Raw genomic sequence first — 14,372 nt, forward strand, 5'->3', positions numbered from 1 at the left:
CTATACAGATTTGGAACAGAGCGGATAATGACGCGGATTTGAATATGTTTATACGAGACGTACTGCAGAGTCGAAATGGGAATGGTGCAGATTCGGGGCGGAAAAAAATTAATAGGATATGTGAGGTCAGCAAACCATTTTTTTCTATAAAACGAGTTTAATAATACGCATATAAAATAAATAATGCAAATGCAAAACAACATGAACAAAGTAGGTTCATATGGATGCAACAATGCAAACGCAAGGGCTAGGATAACATTGCCACATGTTTTAATAGCCCAGTAACGTAACCAGTTTGGACTCCTTATTCGATAGATTGACTATATATGTAAGTGAGCTATTGTTTAATAGACGAGGAGCTTGACGACTCACTATCTACTAAATATGGTATATTAGCTTTGATGTTTTGGAAAAAATCAGATTATTTGGATAGAATCCATAGAATAATACTAAATATTTTTTTGGATGCGGATATCCAGGTGCTATTTACCATACCGTATGCGGCGCCAAGGTCGAATCAGATATGGTTATACATTGTATTCCTCCAAACTAGATATGGATTCTCTAAAACGGATTCAAAAACAAATACGGTGCGAAAATTATTCTATGCGTTTACAACCCTAGAAAAACAGTAAGCAAAAAACACCAAAATTATTGTACAATAATAGAGCCAGTTGATCACTTTTTATAGGACTAATCTTTCTATTAATTTACTCCATAAACTTGATATATTCATCCTTCATGGAGGAAACTATACTTTCATAAGCATATGTTTTTTTAATATGGTCGCATAGCTACCCAAACTAGTTATCTGGTTTGTTTTTGGGTATGGTTGCACTGACTCATGTGGAATTTATGGTAAAGAAGGTCGAATTGATCTTTATTTGTTTGTTTTCATAGGTTTTCCAACTCGTGCATATCATGAGAATATTGCGGGTAATAGGATTTTTACTTATCACTTTAGCTCTTAACGTGTTGTCACTCATTGCAATTACAGAACACACAAAGAAGGTGCTGTAGAGGACGTGGATCTGTGTGTGCAAGGGGATGGAGGTTTTTTTTTAGACGGAAGGCCGAGCATAGCCCTGCTATAACTAATAAAGCGATCAACAGCCGACAGTCCGACACGATCCAACAAAGTTCAGTACACAGCAAGAAAGATAAAAAAAAAAACGATACATGGGACATCACACGCAAGAGAATGAAGCTAAGCTATGGTCTGCTCGTCGATATTCCTCATGGCGCTGTCGATCTGGCGCAGCCTGGAGATGGCCGTCCGTACGTAGCGCTTCCTTGTCCTTGGCCTTAGAGCCCGGTGGAGGGTTTTTTAGTCTAGCTTTTATTAGGTTAAAGCTGTGTGATGTCTTTTCTTCTCCTGTTGCTTAGTACTGGAAAAGTAAATAAAGAAGTTGACACTTCAAAGTGAAGAAGTTGACATTGCAAAGTCGTCAGCAAGGAGAAACTTTCTTCTCGGTTTACAACAGCAGGATGATCCACACGAAACCTAGCTACAGCAGCAAGGATTACACAGCAAGGCGGGAAGCCATTCTGTGGAGCTGCTGATCGAAAACCAAACCTTACATCCCAAGATGGCGTTGGGAGCTAGCCACCATGAGGTGGACTGAAATAGAGGGACAGAGGCTGTTTCTCGATACCGTCTCCCAACTGCGATTCGCTTCTTGGGAGGATTGCTACGGTAGCGCGACAGACAGGGCACGTCGACGACAGGAGGAGCCACGGGTCGACGCAGGCGGTGTGGAACGCGTGGCCGCAGGGAGGCAGCGCGCGCCACCGCTCGCCGCCGCGCGCCGCCTCGAGGCACACGATGCAGGCCGAGGTTTGATCGAACGGGGGCGACTCGAAGCTGGGGAGGCGGCTGATTTGCTCGGACGCGAGGCCGGTGTGGCGCGGCCGCAGCGGCCGCGGGTGGTCGTCGGGCGAGAAGGCGCCGTACCGCCTGGCCTGCCGGCGTAATGCACGCGCGGCGAACACGAGCGGCGTCACGAGGAGGCACGCGGCGATGCCGAAGAGGATGAGGAGCGTGACCGCGGCGGTCAGCACGTCCATGAAGATGTCGCGCGCCCAGGCGCAGGCGGAGCGCGCGGGCCGGCAGCGGCACTTGGCCCCGTGGGAATGCTCCGGCATGGCTGTTGAGGGGGAGGCCGAGAGCCCGCCGGCAGCTGTGGGCGGAACCATTCGCGCCGGCAGCGGCACTTGGCCCCGCTTGGCTTAGCTCACGCCTCTCTGGAGCCTGGACGGGACGGGAGGGATGGAGGAAAGTATCCGGCGGATACTTTTGGGAAGTAACTGGAACTGGCACGGCACAATGCCACGTCAATTTATCACTGTTTGGCTCTGGTAGTTGGGTGCGTGTAGCACGTTTTCGAATGCATAAAAAACGGCAAGAGGGGGACGTGAACACATCTATCTTTGGCGGCAGTCACTGTCTAGACTGCCTCCACGGCTCCGGTGCCGACTGACGTCTAGCGACAATGAACCTCTATCCCCAAGCCCACCTCACTAACGGCTCATGTCGTGCTCATATTTTTATGGGCATCTCAATGATAGCAAATGATAACATAGCCTTTGAATTTTCTTGGTTTCCGTGATGATGATGATATATAGAACCAGATAAAATCGACTACCTTTGATAAAAACTTGGTTAAACTTAGCGTAGTTTGAATTTCTAAGAAATATGAACCTTAAGCCTTGAGATGGAGGTAGTATAGTCCAATCAAAGCGTGAGTTCTTGCATATACAGCAGCAGGAATTCAAAGTTCTCCTAGATTGAGGCCACGCCACCGTGGGAGAGTAATAGTTTCTCTTAGTGAAGAGGGTATTAAAGGTCTCAAGGGTGTTGAGATTGAACCATGAACTAATCTCAGGAATCATCACCATATAATGTTCTCAGTTTAAGGGGGCCCTTAGGTCGTTCCCAAACGGGATATAGTTTGTGCTATGGTGGCAACTCGAGTGGGTGCATCTGGTTGCTAGCAAATATAAACGTAAATCCGGAAAAGTCGGATGCTAAAAACATAGACAAGCCCGTGCAAACTGGTTTTTGTCTGTCCGATTCGACATCAGGCCCAAAACTAGGCAGAAAATGGGCCGAGGGACAACACCGGCCGTTCCGGTGCAACTCGCTTCCCCCTTCTTCTTTTTTTTTTTAGCTCACACACGGACCGTTTCTGCCCAGTAGCTCATCTACTCACTTGGGAAGCCCAATCCACACGGCCCCATCACACAGTGGAGGAACGATGCTGGGATAACCTAGCGCCGAAGTGGAGGGCGCAAAATCCTATTCTCCGCTCATAGCGGGCATTGTGTGGCGCTCAACACAAGGCGGGGTTTCACTCCTGGGGCCATTAGTGTGGGCACTACATTTTCCGCCAGTTTCTTGTCTAATTAATTTTTTTCTTTTGGGTTTTCCTCCAATTTTGCTGGTTGTCCACCCCGGTTCTTTGGTTTTCTGGTCGTTTTTCTAAAAAGTTTCAAATTTGAACCTTTTTATGTTTGATTTTTCTTAGATTTGAACTTTTTTTTTCGAATTTCAACAATTTTTAGATCTGAACAATTTTCAAATTCGAACTTTTTCCAAGTTTGAACATTTTTTAGATTTCATATTTTTCAAAAATAAAATAAAATTTGAACATAAAAGAAAAGGAGCGAAACTTTGGGCCACATTCGGTGTGGCCCATGAAGGAAGGATATAGGCGGGAGCAGTCTGTGTCCCGCAACAGACAAAATATAGGAGCACGGAGGGCGGCGACGACATCGCGCCACCCTCGCAGTCGATGCAAGTTGGCGGTGTCCGATGATGATACGTGCATTTCGCATCATCATTATTGCTACATATATGTTAAGTTTTCATTGTTATTTGCCATCATACATCATTTTCTATGCATTTTTAGTCGATTTCAGGACTTTCCTACAAAGTCCCCTTCATTGGTATTTAATTACTGGGAGGCAGAAAACCTTATTTGTCGTATTTTATTTGTTTTAGGACTTTCTGAATCGCTAAAAATCAAGGAAAAAATACCTGATCATTTTTTCACCCGAAGAATGGCCGTGAGCGAAAGAACCACGCGAGAGGGGCCACGAGGTGCGAACGGCATCAGGTGGCGTGCCCAAACAGATAGGGAGCGCCACCCATGCCCGTTCGCTCATCGAGCGTCGCCTCGGGCCGCCTTTTATTCCAGAAGCTCCGTTTCGCCCAAAAACCTAAGCCATATTTTTCCTGAGATTTATTGAGGTGGCGGCGGAGGCGAAAGTTCTCTCCTACTCCGGGAGAGGGCAGATCCTGGTGGACCGGTGCCTCCGGTGAAGCGGAAATCGACGCCATCGACATACCCACTCTTCCTTGGCTTGGGGGGAGGCATCTCCATCAACATCTCCATCAGCACCATTATCACCACCATCTCCATCTACGAGATCGACGTCATCCCCCACATAGTTTGTGTTGAACTGAAGTCCGGATATTGTTTTCAGTTTTATTGCATGTTCGTGATTGGTACTTTGTCATTATTTGGTGGGGAGATTATATAATCAGATTGTGTTGGAACCATTATGTCTCTGGTCCATATCATGTTTGACACTTGTGAGTAGTACCCCACGTTCCTGAGGGCATAGGATGATCTGGCTATGATTCTATATGATGTGCAATGAGTATTTGGTCAAGTTTTCTATCTTTTATGTTGTTTTATGATGGTTTTATGCGAACATCGACTGCATATTACTTCACCTATATGTGCCCATAGGGCTTCAATTTAATGTAATGGATTAGTGTTGGAAGGGATGAACTGACAGAAACCGTTTTTCAATACTATGGGTTGCATTAGAGGGGTTTATGTCGGAGACCAATGATCTTATGGATATGGTGAAACATTTATATCTTAATGATTCCTATACTTGCTCATGAAAATTGCTCTAGGACCCATCATAAGGGGTGTGTTTGCACATATCTATGGCTACACCTAACTTAGGCTTCGCCCCTAATTGAATAAAACTAGACAAAATATTTACCATGTTCTTTAGAACTCATATGCTAGTAAATCCATGACGCCCTCGAGAACTTTAGTCTCATATAAGCGCACACATACTTGAGCTTGTCCTCTTGCTGTATAGAGGATTAGGTTTTTCTCTCATCGAGAGCATTTACTTATTTGTTATTTACTTTCTGCACTTCATTTTTATTGCAAATTATTACTACTTTCTTATTACTACTTTCTTGTCAATTTTGCTAACCAATACCTTCAGCTTCTCGTGGGTTCGACAACCTTTCTTATTGAAAAATACTACAATTGATCTCCTGCACTTGGGAGCCATCGGATCACGCCGGCGATCGACGGGGTCCGCTGTAGTGGGGCCGCACCTTACAACAAAACGAGGTATGGAAGCTCTGACCAACGGGGACGGGGGAGCGCTTGCCATGACGGCTAGCAGCAGCGCAGAGAGGGGAGGAGGCCACGTCCTCCCCTCTCTAGGGTTTAGGGGTTTAGGTCCCTTAGGTGTACCGGTGTACAAATACACCACAACATGACGAATATAATTGGGTTGCACAATTATTTCTTTCTTCTCTCTCTTTCTCTCTCTCCAGGGTAGCAACAACCCTTTCGGATCACCATCCATCTGCCTCGCCACCATCTGAACCATCCCCATCCACCACTAAATCCCGGTCATCCTCGATCTCGATGACTCCACCTTCTCCACGTGGCAAATGTACTTTATGGTCACTTTCTGCAAGCTCGACCTTCTAGATCACATTGATGGCTCCCTCATCGATAAGATCAAGGAGATGGAATACACATTGTCCTAGATCGATCAATGCATCATCTCCTGGGGTTACACCACCATTTTCTAGGACGCTCTCAACTCCGTTATGAAGCCCTCCGACAATGTCGTGTCCCTGTGGTTTGCCACCACTGAGCACTTCCTCGAAAGTTTACTCCAACGCATAGTCTATGCCAAGCAGAAGTTCCACAACATTGTCCAAGGAAACATGACCATCACAGTGTTCTACACTCTATCAAGTGCCTCGCTAACAAGCTGCGCGACATTGGGTCCCCTGCCAACACTGTAACATGCCGGTCAATCTAATCCGCGACCTCAATGATGGCTCCGGCCACTGCATATCCGCCCTCACCTTTCGTTGTGAGTGCCTCAAATTCGCTAAGGCACGCTCTACCTAAGGAACGTCGTCTTATCCACTCCTCTTGCCAACCAAGCAGGCCTCCCTCGTTGTTTCCATCAAGTGTTCTCCACACCACACCAGACCACCCCTCCTCCCTCGAACACTAGTGGCGGCGGTGATGCATGTACAATGCATCTATTTTCTTCGTAGTTTATTGTGTCATACATCATAATTGACTCATCTAAGTGGTTATTATCATCATATAGAATGATTTTGGTGATTTTCATCTAGATTATCTAGCCAAGTTGAGTTTAATTAAACACGACAACGATCAAATCGACTCAAGCGGCTGGCAGAAAGAAGCCAGAGCGTGCACCTTGCTTCCAGCTACATGCATGCAGTGCGTGCATTCCGGTAAGAAAAATTGTTTGGGGAAACCGGCACGGCGATGTGAGGTGTGGCCTATCTCATTATATAGGAGTACCAAGAGGTACATACACATACATGTAAAGGTACCGGTTAAAGAAGCTATCCAGCTAATATACAAGTCTAACAGTTCTTAATGTTATCTACTTTGTACCTGCAAAGAAAATGGTATCTACTCCGCACTACTGTAGATAGATATAAGGTCGATGTGTAGGTAATATGGGAGAGACGATATTATTCTTTCGCATGTCCATCCCATGAAGATAGGTTTAGGTGAAAGAAAGGAGAAAACTAAAGCGAAAGATGGACACACTAGATTTACACTATTCCGAATCAAATAAGAAAGTACCACTGCGGCGAACTTAGTTAGCCGGGGCAACTACACACACGTGAATTTCTCGATTGCGGGGCCACTCCGATTGATCAGAGGATGAGGTACATCAAGTGTACACATTGATCAAAAGGGGACGGATCCGTCCCTTAGCTATCCGTTGTTATGTAGAAGATAAGACCTTTCCGGCAGAAAATTAATACACACTAAATAGCACTCCATTTAATTTGGTCACCTACAACTCAAATCCGGGTGGACGAGCTCACCACCATTCACTCAAGCCACCAAGCCCGTGCATGGTTCTCATCAGTCATCAAGCCTAAAAGTAAACCCCACTCTGATAAGTTTTGTGTTATTTCATATAAGTACGGCTACACAAGTCTCCAAATTAAGCTTCACAAATGAAAGTGCGAGTTAATTGTGTTTTGAGCTAACTCCACTGGTAGTATTTACCTTTTGTTAAACAGAAAAATGGGGTTGACATGCATGCCGCACAACTTGTTTAGTAAGTGTGGATGATGTTGATCATTGAGTAATTACCTAGGAGAGGCCTACCCTAGCTTTCCATCGATTCTTTGGGCAGCGCGCTTGTGATATGGATCATTTTTAGATCATACATACCATTACTGCCACTACCTCTCTCTAAATATCTTTTGTTTGATCCTTCACGTAAAGTGCAGTTCTCCTGAGTTTTCATGTTCGGGGGAGAACGCGTGTACTGTTACTTGTGCATGCCATTCGGCCTGAAGAACGCGGGGGCCACCTTCTAGAGGCTAATGCGGAAAGCCCTCAGTGAGTAGTTGGGGAGGAACGCAGAGGCCTACGTTGACGACATCGTGGTCAAGAGTCGCAAGAAGCGCACCCTCATCGAGGACCTTGAGGAGATGTTCGCCAACCTCCGCAAGGTGAATATCAAGCTCGACCCAGCCAAATGCGCTTTCCGGGTGCCATCGGACAAACTTCTGGGTTTCCTCGTTTCAAACCGTGGGATTGAAGCGAACCCCGACAGGGTCAGGGCCATCGAGGAGATGCAACCTCCCCGCAACCTCAAGGAAATGCAGCGCCTCAGGAGGTGCATGGCTACTCTGGGGCGCTTCATCGCTAGAAGCGGCGAGAGGGCCTTGCCTTTCTTCAAGCTCATGAAAAGGACCGGCAAGTTCCAGTGGACGTTGGAAGCCGCCAAGGACTTCGATGAGCTTAAGCGCTACATCGCGAGCCCACCAATCATGGTTGCCCCCAGGACCCACGAGCCTCTACTGCTATACCTACCAGCCACACCACGAACGGCATGTGCAGTTCTCATCGTGGAACGGAAGAAACAAGTCATCGCCAAGGAAAAGTTTACCTCGCCAAGCCTAGAAACCCTCACCGAGGAAGGGGTGACGGGCGAGGAACCCACCGAAGCAATTCATGAGGCAACACTCCCCGAGGCCCCACCGGCAATAGCCCTCGCCGAGGTTATGCCACAGGAAATCCTCGCCGAGGAGGGAAACATGGACGAGCAGTCAGAGCCTCCGGAAGAGCTAGCTCCCGAGGATCCCACCCTCGTGCAGCACCCCACCTACATCGTCAGCATGGTGCTGCGAGATGCTCGCGAACGCTACACGCTCCTCGTCGCCTCAAGGAAACTGTGCCATTACTTCCAGGGCCACCCCTTAACGGTGGTCACCTCCTACCCCCTGGAGCAAGTCTTGCGCAACCCAAACGTCACTTCAAGAAACTCTCTCACGAGACAGAATGGGCTTTCGAGCTCCAACCCTTTGAGCTCACCTTCGAGACTACCAAAGTCATCAAGAGCAAGGCCCTGGCGGAATTCACCTCGGAGTGGACAGATCCCTACGCAGGTGAGCCTCACGAGGAAGAGTCCACGCTGCCAGGGGCAATAGCTCTGGGCCAATGGAACATGCACTTCGACGGTGCATTCAACACACCGGGCGCGGGGGCTTGCGCGGTCCTCACGTCGCCAACCAGAGACAATCTCTTCTACGCCGTGCAACTTCGCTTCAAACCAGAGTACAAGGTCTCCAACAACATAGCTGGATATGAGGGCCTCCTCGCCGGGCTCAGGGCCACAAGCGCGGTGGGGATCAAGCGCATCGTTGTCAAGGGTGATTCACATCTCATCATTAACTTTTCCAATAAAAGCTACACACCCAAGGAAGAGCATATGGCGGCGTATCTGGAGGAGCACCACAAGATGGCAAAATGCTTCCTGGGTATGGAGCTGAAACACGGTCCTCGTGGAGAGAATCAAGAAGCTGACGGCATCACCCGGAGGGCATCGCATCGATTGCCACAATGCCCAGGTACCTTTGAGGAAAGACTCTTGAAGCCATCAGCGACTCCTCCCGTTGAGAGCAAAGAACCCCTCGTCGAGGAGCTACCACCATCAGTAACCACAGGGGCTCCAGACCGTGACTCGACCTCAGGCGACCGCACTGTCTTGGAGCTCACTCGCCAGGACGAGGTGGACTAGATAACAGTGCTCAAGAACTAATTGACGAGCGGAAAACTTCAAAAGGAAAATGAAGAAGCAGAGCGCTTGGCTCGCCAGGCAAGTGGCTACTACATCAAGGATCGAGACCTTTACCGTCGGCGCCCCAACGGGATCGCACTTAAGTGCGTCTCCATAGATGAAGGCTACGATATCCTCAGTGACATCCACACTGGGGAGTGTGGCTATCACTCCTCAGCGAGCACCCTTGCCGGCAAGGTGTACCGAAGCGGTTTCTACTGGCCACCGACACTCACGAACGACATTGAGATCGTCAGGGCCTATGAAGTATGCCAGTTCCATGCCAAGCAGATCCACCAGCCTGCGCAAGAGCTGCAAACCATGCCCCTCACATGGCCTTTCGTGGTCTGGGGGCTGGACAACTTGGGTCCGTTCCCACGGGCACAAGGGGGCTACTGCTACCTCTACGTCGCCATCGACAAGTTCAGCAAATGGGTAGAGGTGGAACCCGTCTGCATGATCCCTGCGAGGTCAGCCATCAACTTCATCAAGGGGTTAGTTTGCTGCTTCGGCATGCCAAGCCGCATCATCAACGACAATGGCAACCAGTTCACTAGCGGCATGTTCAGGGCCTAATGCGCCTCTGTCGGCACCAAGATCTACTATGCTTCTGTGGCTCACCCACAAAGCAACGGCCAGGCCGAGCGCGCCAACGCCGACGTGCTCAAGGGCCTCAAGACGAAAAGCTTCGACACCAAGCTCAAAGCATGCGGCAAAAAATGGCTCGACAGCCTCCAGCCCGTGCTGTGGTCAATACACACAACTACAACCAAGCCTACCAGGGAAACACCCTTCTTCCACATCTACGGGGCTGAAGCGGTCCTCCCCATTGAGCTGAAGCATGGTTCACCACGAGTCCTTACCTTCGACGAATCTCGCCAGGAGGAACTCCTCAAGGATCGCATGTTCCTCCTCAAGGAAGCTCGGTGCAGAGCCGCCCTCCACGCAGCTCAGTACCAGCAGGAGCTGCGCCGCTACCGCAGCCGCCACATCCGTCCCAGGATGCTCGAGGCCGATGACCTTGTCTTAAGGAGGATACTCTCTCGCGAGGGCGTCCACAAGCTCTCACCAATGTGGGAGGGACCCTTCAGGGTGAAACACATCTCTTGGCTAGGCACAGCACGGCTAGAAACAGAGGAGGGTGAACCAGTACAAAACACCTGGAACATCCAACACCTCCGTAAGTTCTACCCGTGACACTCTCACAGCACAGAACATGGCTGCCATCTGGCAAGCAGCAGCGCTGCAATGGTTTGCACCCCTGGAGACTCTCTTAAGCATCAGACATCGTCCACGAGAGCTCTAGCCCTCCACGAGGGGCCCCGTTTCTCAACACGTGGCACTTTTCACCTTTCCCTCCACGAGGAAGGCCCTATGCTCATCACAGCGGTGAGTTTTGTAATGAACTACGTCGCTTCTCAGCGGTGGACCTAAGTTACCTACCCTTTGAGTGTTTCCTTTGTTGAGGGCTGCGTGCGCTCAAGGACTCTCACTTGTGTATCATGTGAGCGGGGGCTAGGCACGGTGCCTACGCCTGGGCAGAACCCAGCGAGCCCGAAAAACCCAAAGAGACTGAGCTCTGGCAAGGGCCCTGCTCCCGACATACGCCATCTCACCAAGTCCTTGGTGTTCAATCTTCTCACGTGACACCCAAGCACAAACCAATGAGCGCACAGAAGTGCCGCTTTTCATAAACATGTGTGTACTCCTTTGTCGCCAGAGCAGGATACAGGATGCAGGACGGGGGCGGCTCCTCGCTGAGACCTAAAGGAAAGCTCCACGAGGCCCCGCGAGAAGTTCCTCATGAGGAACCGCGGGAAGTCCATCACGAGGCGTAGCCCACGAAAACAGCTACTCTAAAAGCTAAGTTCAAGATACACTTGTTTCTTCATGCTTAGCTCCCGCCTCCTACCTCAGCGGGTCATATCTCTGTTTCCTTGCGCCGCTTGCACGTCAAAGGGGGCCTTGAGGGACGACCTCATGAGCCACTTCAACTTCCTCGCCAGAGCCCTGGCGCCTGCTAACCTTGCCATGCTCCATGATCAGCATACTAGTGACTGGTGGCCATTGCGCTCAGGGGCTAGTCCCTGATGATGTAGAGCACGGGTCACTTGCACGCCTAATGGAGCCTCGAGGGATGACCTGGTGAGCCATTTCAGCCGCCTCACCAGAGCCTTGGCGCCCGCTAGCCCGGCCACGCTCCACGAGCGGCATACTAGTGACTGGTGGCCATTGCGCTCGGGGGCTGGCCCCTGATGACGTAGAGCATCCAAAACGCGAGGAAAGAGTGAAATAGGCTCCATGAGGGGTTAAGAGGCAAAGAGCTAACGAGTAATCACATGACAAAAGCAAACATTCATGAAGTAAACATAAAGCCCACGAGGGCATTGTCTTGGCAATCACAAGTTTGGTGCAGGGACACGACGGACTACATGTTTCGGAAAGCAAAGAAAAAGTGGGGCCCTCCTGAGGTCTTCAAGGTAGGTGGCGTCGGGAAGGAGGGAGCGGCTGTGCCTACGCCCTCGCAGGTCTGATGGAGATGCGGCTCGCCTTGTCGCCAAAGAACTTGATGATGAAGTGGGCGGTGTCCTCCCGGTGGCGGAGCATCAGGAGGAAGCCCCACTCTAGCCTGTAGCAGAGGGCGAACCTCTTCCAGTCACCCGCAAAGAACAAGCCCCCAGCGCCATCGCGGTGGGTCACCACCTTCTAGGTCTCCTGCTTTGGGCTAGCCTCCCTCAGGAAGGCGTAGCCTGGCTCATACCGGGAGAAGATCTTGGTGAATTCGTCGGGGAGCTTCAGCTTCTCGTGGAGTGGCGTGAGCGGTGATGGCTTGAGGGCAAGGCCAAGCGATGACGATGGCTTCGCTGTGGAGGAGGGCGCCCTAGCGGTCGGGCCACTAGCGGGCATCTCCGGGCGGTGCTGACCTCCCCCGTCCGCTTCCGGGTGGCCGCGGCCTCGCCGTGCCTCGTCTACCTCGACCGGCAGCGTCGGGGGCACGCTGCCCGCAAGGGCGTCGCCACCCTCGGAAGTGGCACCGGCGGCCGCGGGAAGCCCGCCATCTCCCCTCGGCGGCGTGGCGCTGAGACCACCGCGGCGGGGGTAGCCGGCGCCATTTTCGGTTTGTTTTTTCTTCCCCGAGGGTGGCTACTCCCCCGCTTCACCGGCGCCACCGAAGCGCCGGCCACACCAGGGGTGGCAACGGTCACTGTCGTCTCCTCTGGTTTCTGCTTCGGTGCCATGAGGGGCAGCAAGCGGCGAGAGTGGTCGCTGTGAGAGAAGGCAGGTGGAGTGGGGAAGGTGGTGACAGTGGTGGAGGAAATGAGGAGGAACCGCCCTACGCCTAGCACAGACTTTAAGGGGTGCGGGAGCGGTTCCCAGAGCATCCAGCGGGATGCGACGGTTCCATCCCCGATGCACGTCCGGAGACGCATGGCGTCCCGCGATCACTTACCATTTCGTCTCCACGACGCGGATTGCGCCACGATGAGGGCTACAGTTGCGCCCATGTTCCAGTGAGCGACGTGCGCTGCAACATTCCGTTGTGCGAGCCCAGCAACTCTTGGGGCCCCTGACCCTTCGCTTCCGGCACGTGGCTTTGGGGGTACCACAGCCCACCTGCTCCTGGGCCCAGGCAATGGCCCATCTACATCGACGAGGAAGAGTTCCCTCACGAGGCATGTATGCCTCACGAGGAGAAGACCCTCGCGAGGATCCCCTTGTGAGGAGAATGACACTTAGCGGTTTCATTGGAAGATGAAACCCCTCGCGAGGAGGACCAGGAGTCAAGGCGCGTGGCAGGGCGCAGCTGCTGATGGAAACGATGACGACCACGCAGACTAGCACGGCGGCCACACCCTCACCCATGAAGACAAGAAGATAGTTGGCACTGCCCTGCAAAAAGGTTTCGGCCATTGCTACTTTGTGCAAAGGGCTCCATGGGCGGTGCAGAGCAGCAGGGGCGATGTTAGCAGGAACTAACCAATCCCGTGGGCTAGCATTCCATTGTCGTGAACCAAGTCCATCGGTGGTAGGTTAGGGACAGCTATCCCTCTTCCTTTGGCGCGGTTGTGGCAACCCCTCCTCCATGTTTCCGTGGGGAGGAGGACCAGCGCCCCTATAAAAGGGAGGGCAGTTTCTCCATAGAAGGGGCTTTGGCTTTGGATCAGATCCGGAACCTACCTCCAGATCGCATCTAGATCTAGAGAACCCTGTAAAACCCTCTTGTACCTCGCGAGCCTTCGCAGAGCAATACAACCAAGGCATGAGTAGGGGTTTTATGTCCTCACAAGGGCCCTGAACCTGGGTAAGATCGCTATGTCCATCTCTGTCGTGCCTGCTCCATCGTTCGTTGCGGTGTCATCGTCGCCAAAGCTCCTCTGAGAACCTGGAGGCCGTGTTCAGCCCCCTGAAATTGACACCTCGTTGGGTCCTTCGAGAGTACCCGTGTTCCTTGAGACACAGAACCTCCGACACGCGTGTTTGGAACGACGCTCCCGCTCGACCACCGTTGCTATGTGGGCACAGTGCTCACCCTCTGGTGGCCTAGCGGATTGACCCGCCACAGCGCTGGTGCTGCCTTCCGTGAAAACTTCACTTTTCCTGTAGGAATCACCGCGTCATGATGCGTGAAGCTGACACGCGACGATTTTCAGGGGTGCCCACCCCAGCGAGATCCCCAGCTCATTGCAGTGAGGTATCCGGGCAATGGTTGCCTCAATCTGCGTGTGATCCTCTTAGAGGGGGAGGATATTGGATGGAGGGGAGTCCATGCTGCTCATACCGCTGCACATGAGATCGACATTCCTGTCCAGATCCGTGATGGTGGGGACTAACTGCCTTCCAACAAAGAGCCGCGTCCGGTCATGCACTCCCTTGTACTCCCACACAGGGTGAGACCAGCGCTGCAGAGTGCCAATGCTGAGCTTGAGGAAGTGGGTGGTCACCTGCCGCCCTGTCAGGCCTAGGCCCTT

The 14,372-nt window shown here is 51.3% G+C and overlaps 2 protein-coding genes across 2 annotated transcripts; one reads left to right on the forward strand and one right to left on the reverse strand.

Annotated features, from left to right (window-relative positions):
• Positions 1 to 1,397: 1,397 nt before the first annotated feature.
• LOC127310899 (RING-H2 finger protein ATL66-like) lies at positions 1,398 to 2,291 on the reverse strand. Its single transcript, XM_051341518.2, has one exon. It carries the CDS (start codon positions 2,194 to 2,196, stop codon positions 1,603 to 1,605), a length of 594 nt encoding a protein of 197 aa, XP_051197478.1. The 5' UTR covers positions 2,197 to 2,291; the 3' UTR covers positions 1,398 to 1,602.
• Positions 2,292 to 6,080: 3,789 nt separating this feature from the next.
• LOC139832269 (uncharacterized) lies at positions 6,081 to 10,599 on the forward strand. Its single transcript, XM_071821988.1, has 5 exons — positions 6,081 to 6,173; positions 7,688 to 8,575; positions 8,620 to 9,354; positions 9,409 to 9,872; positions 10,032 to 10,599. The coding sequence occupies exons 1-5, from the start codon at positions 6,081 to 6,083 to the stop codon at positions 10,597 to 10,599; spliced, it is 2,748 nt and encodes a 915-aa protein (XP_071678089.1).
• Positions 10,600 to 14,372: the final 3,773 nt, after the last annotated feature.

The sequence above is a fragment of the Lolium perenne genome, chromosome 6 (assembly GCF_019359855.2).
Source record: "Lolium perenne isolate Kyuss_39 chromosome 6, Kyuss_2.0, whole genome shotgun sequence".
Taxonomy (NCBI): Eukaryota; Viridiplantae; Streptophyta; class Magnoliopsida; order Poales; family Poaceae; genus Lolium; species Lolium perenne.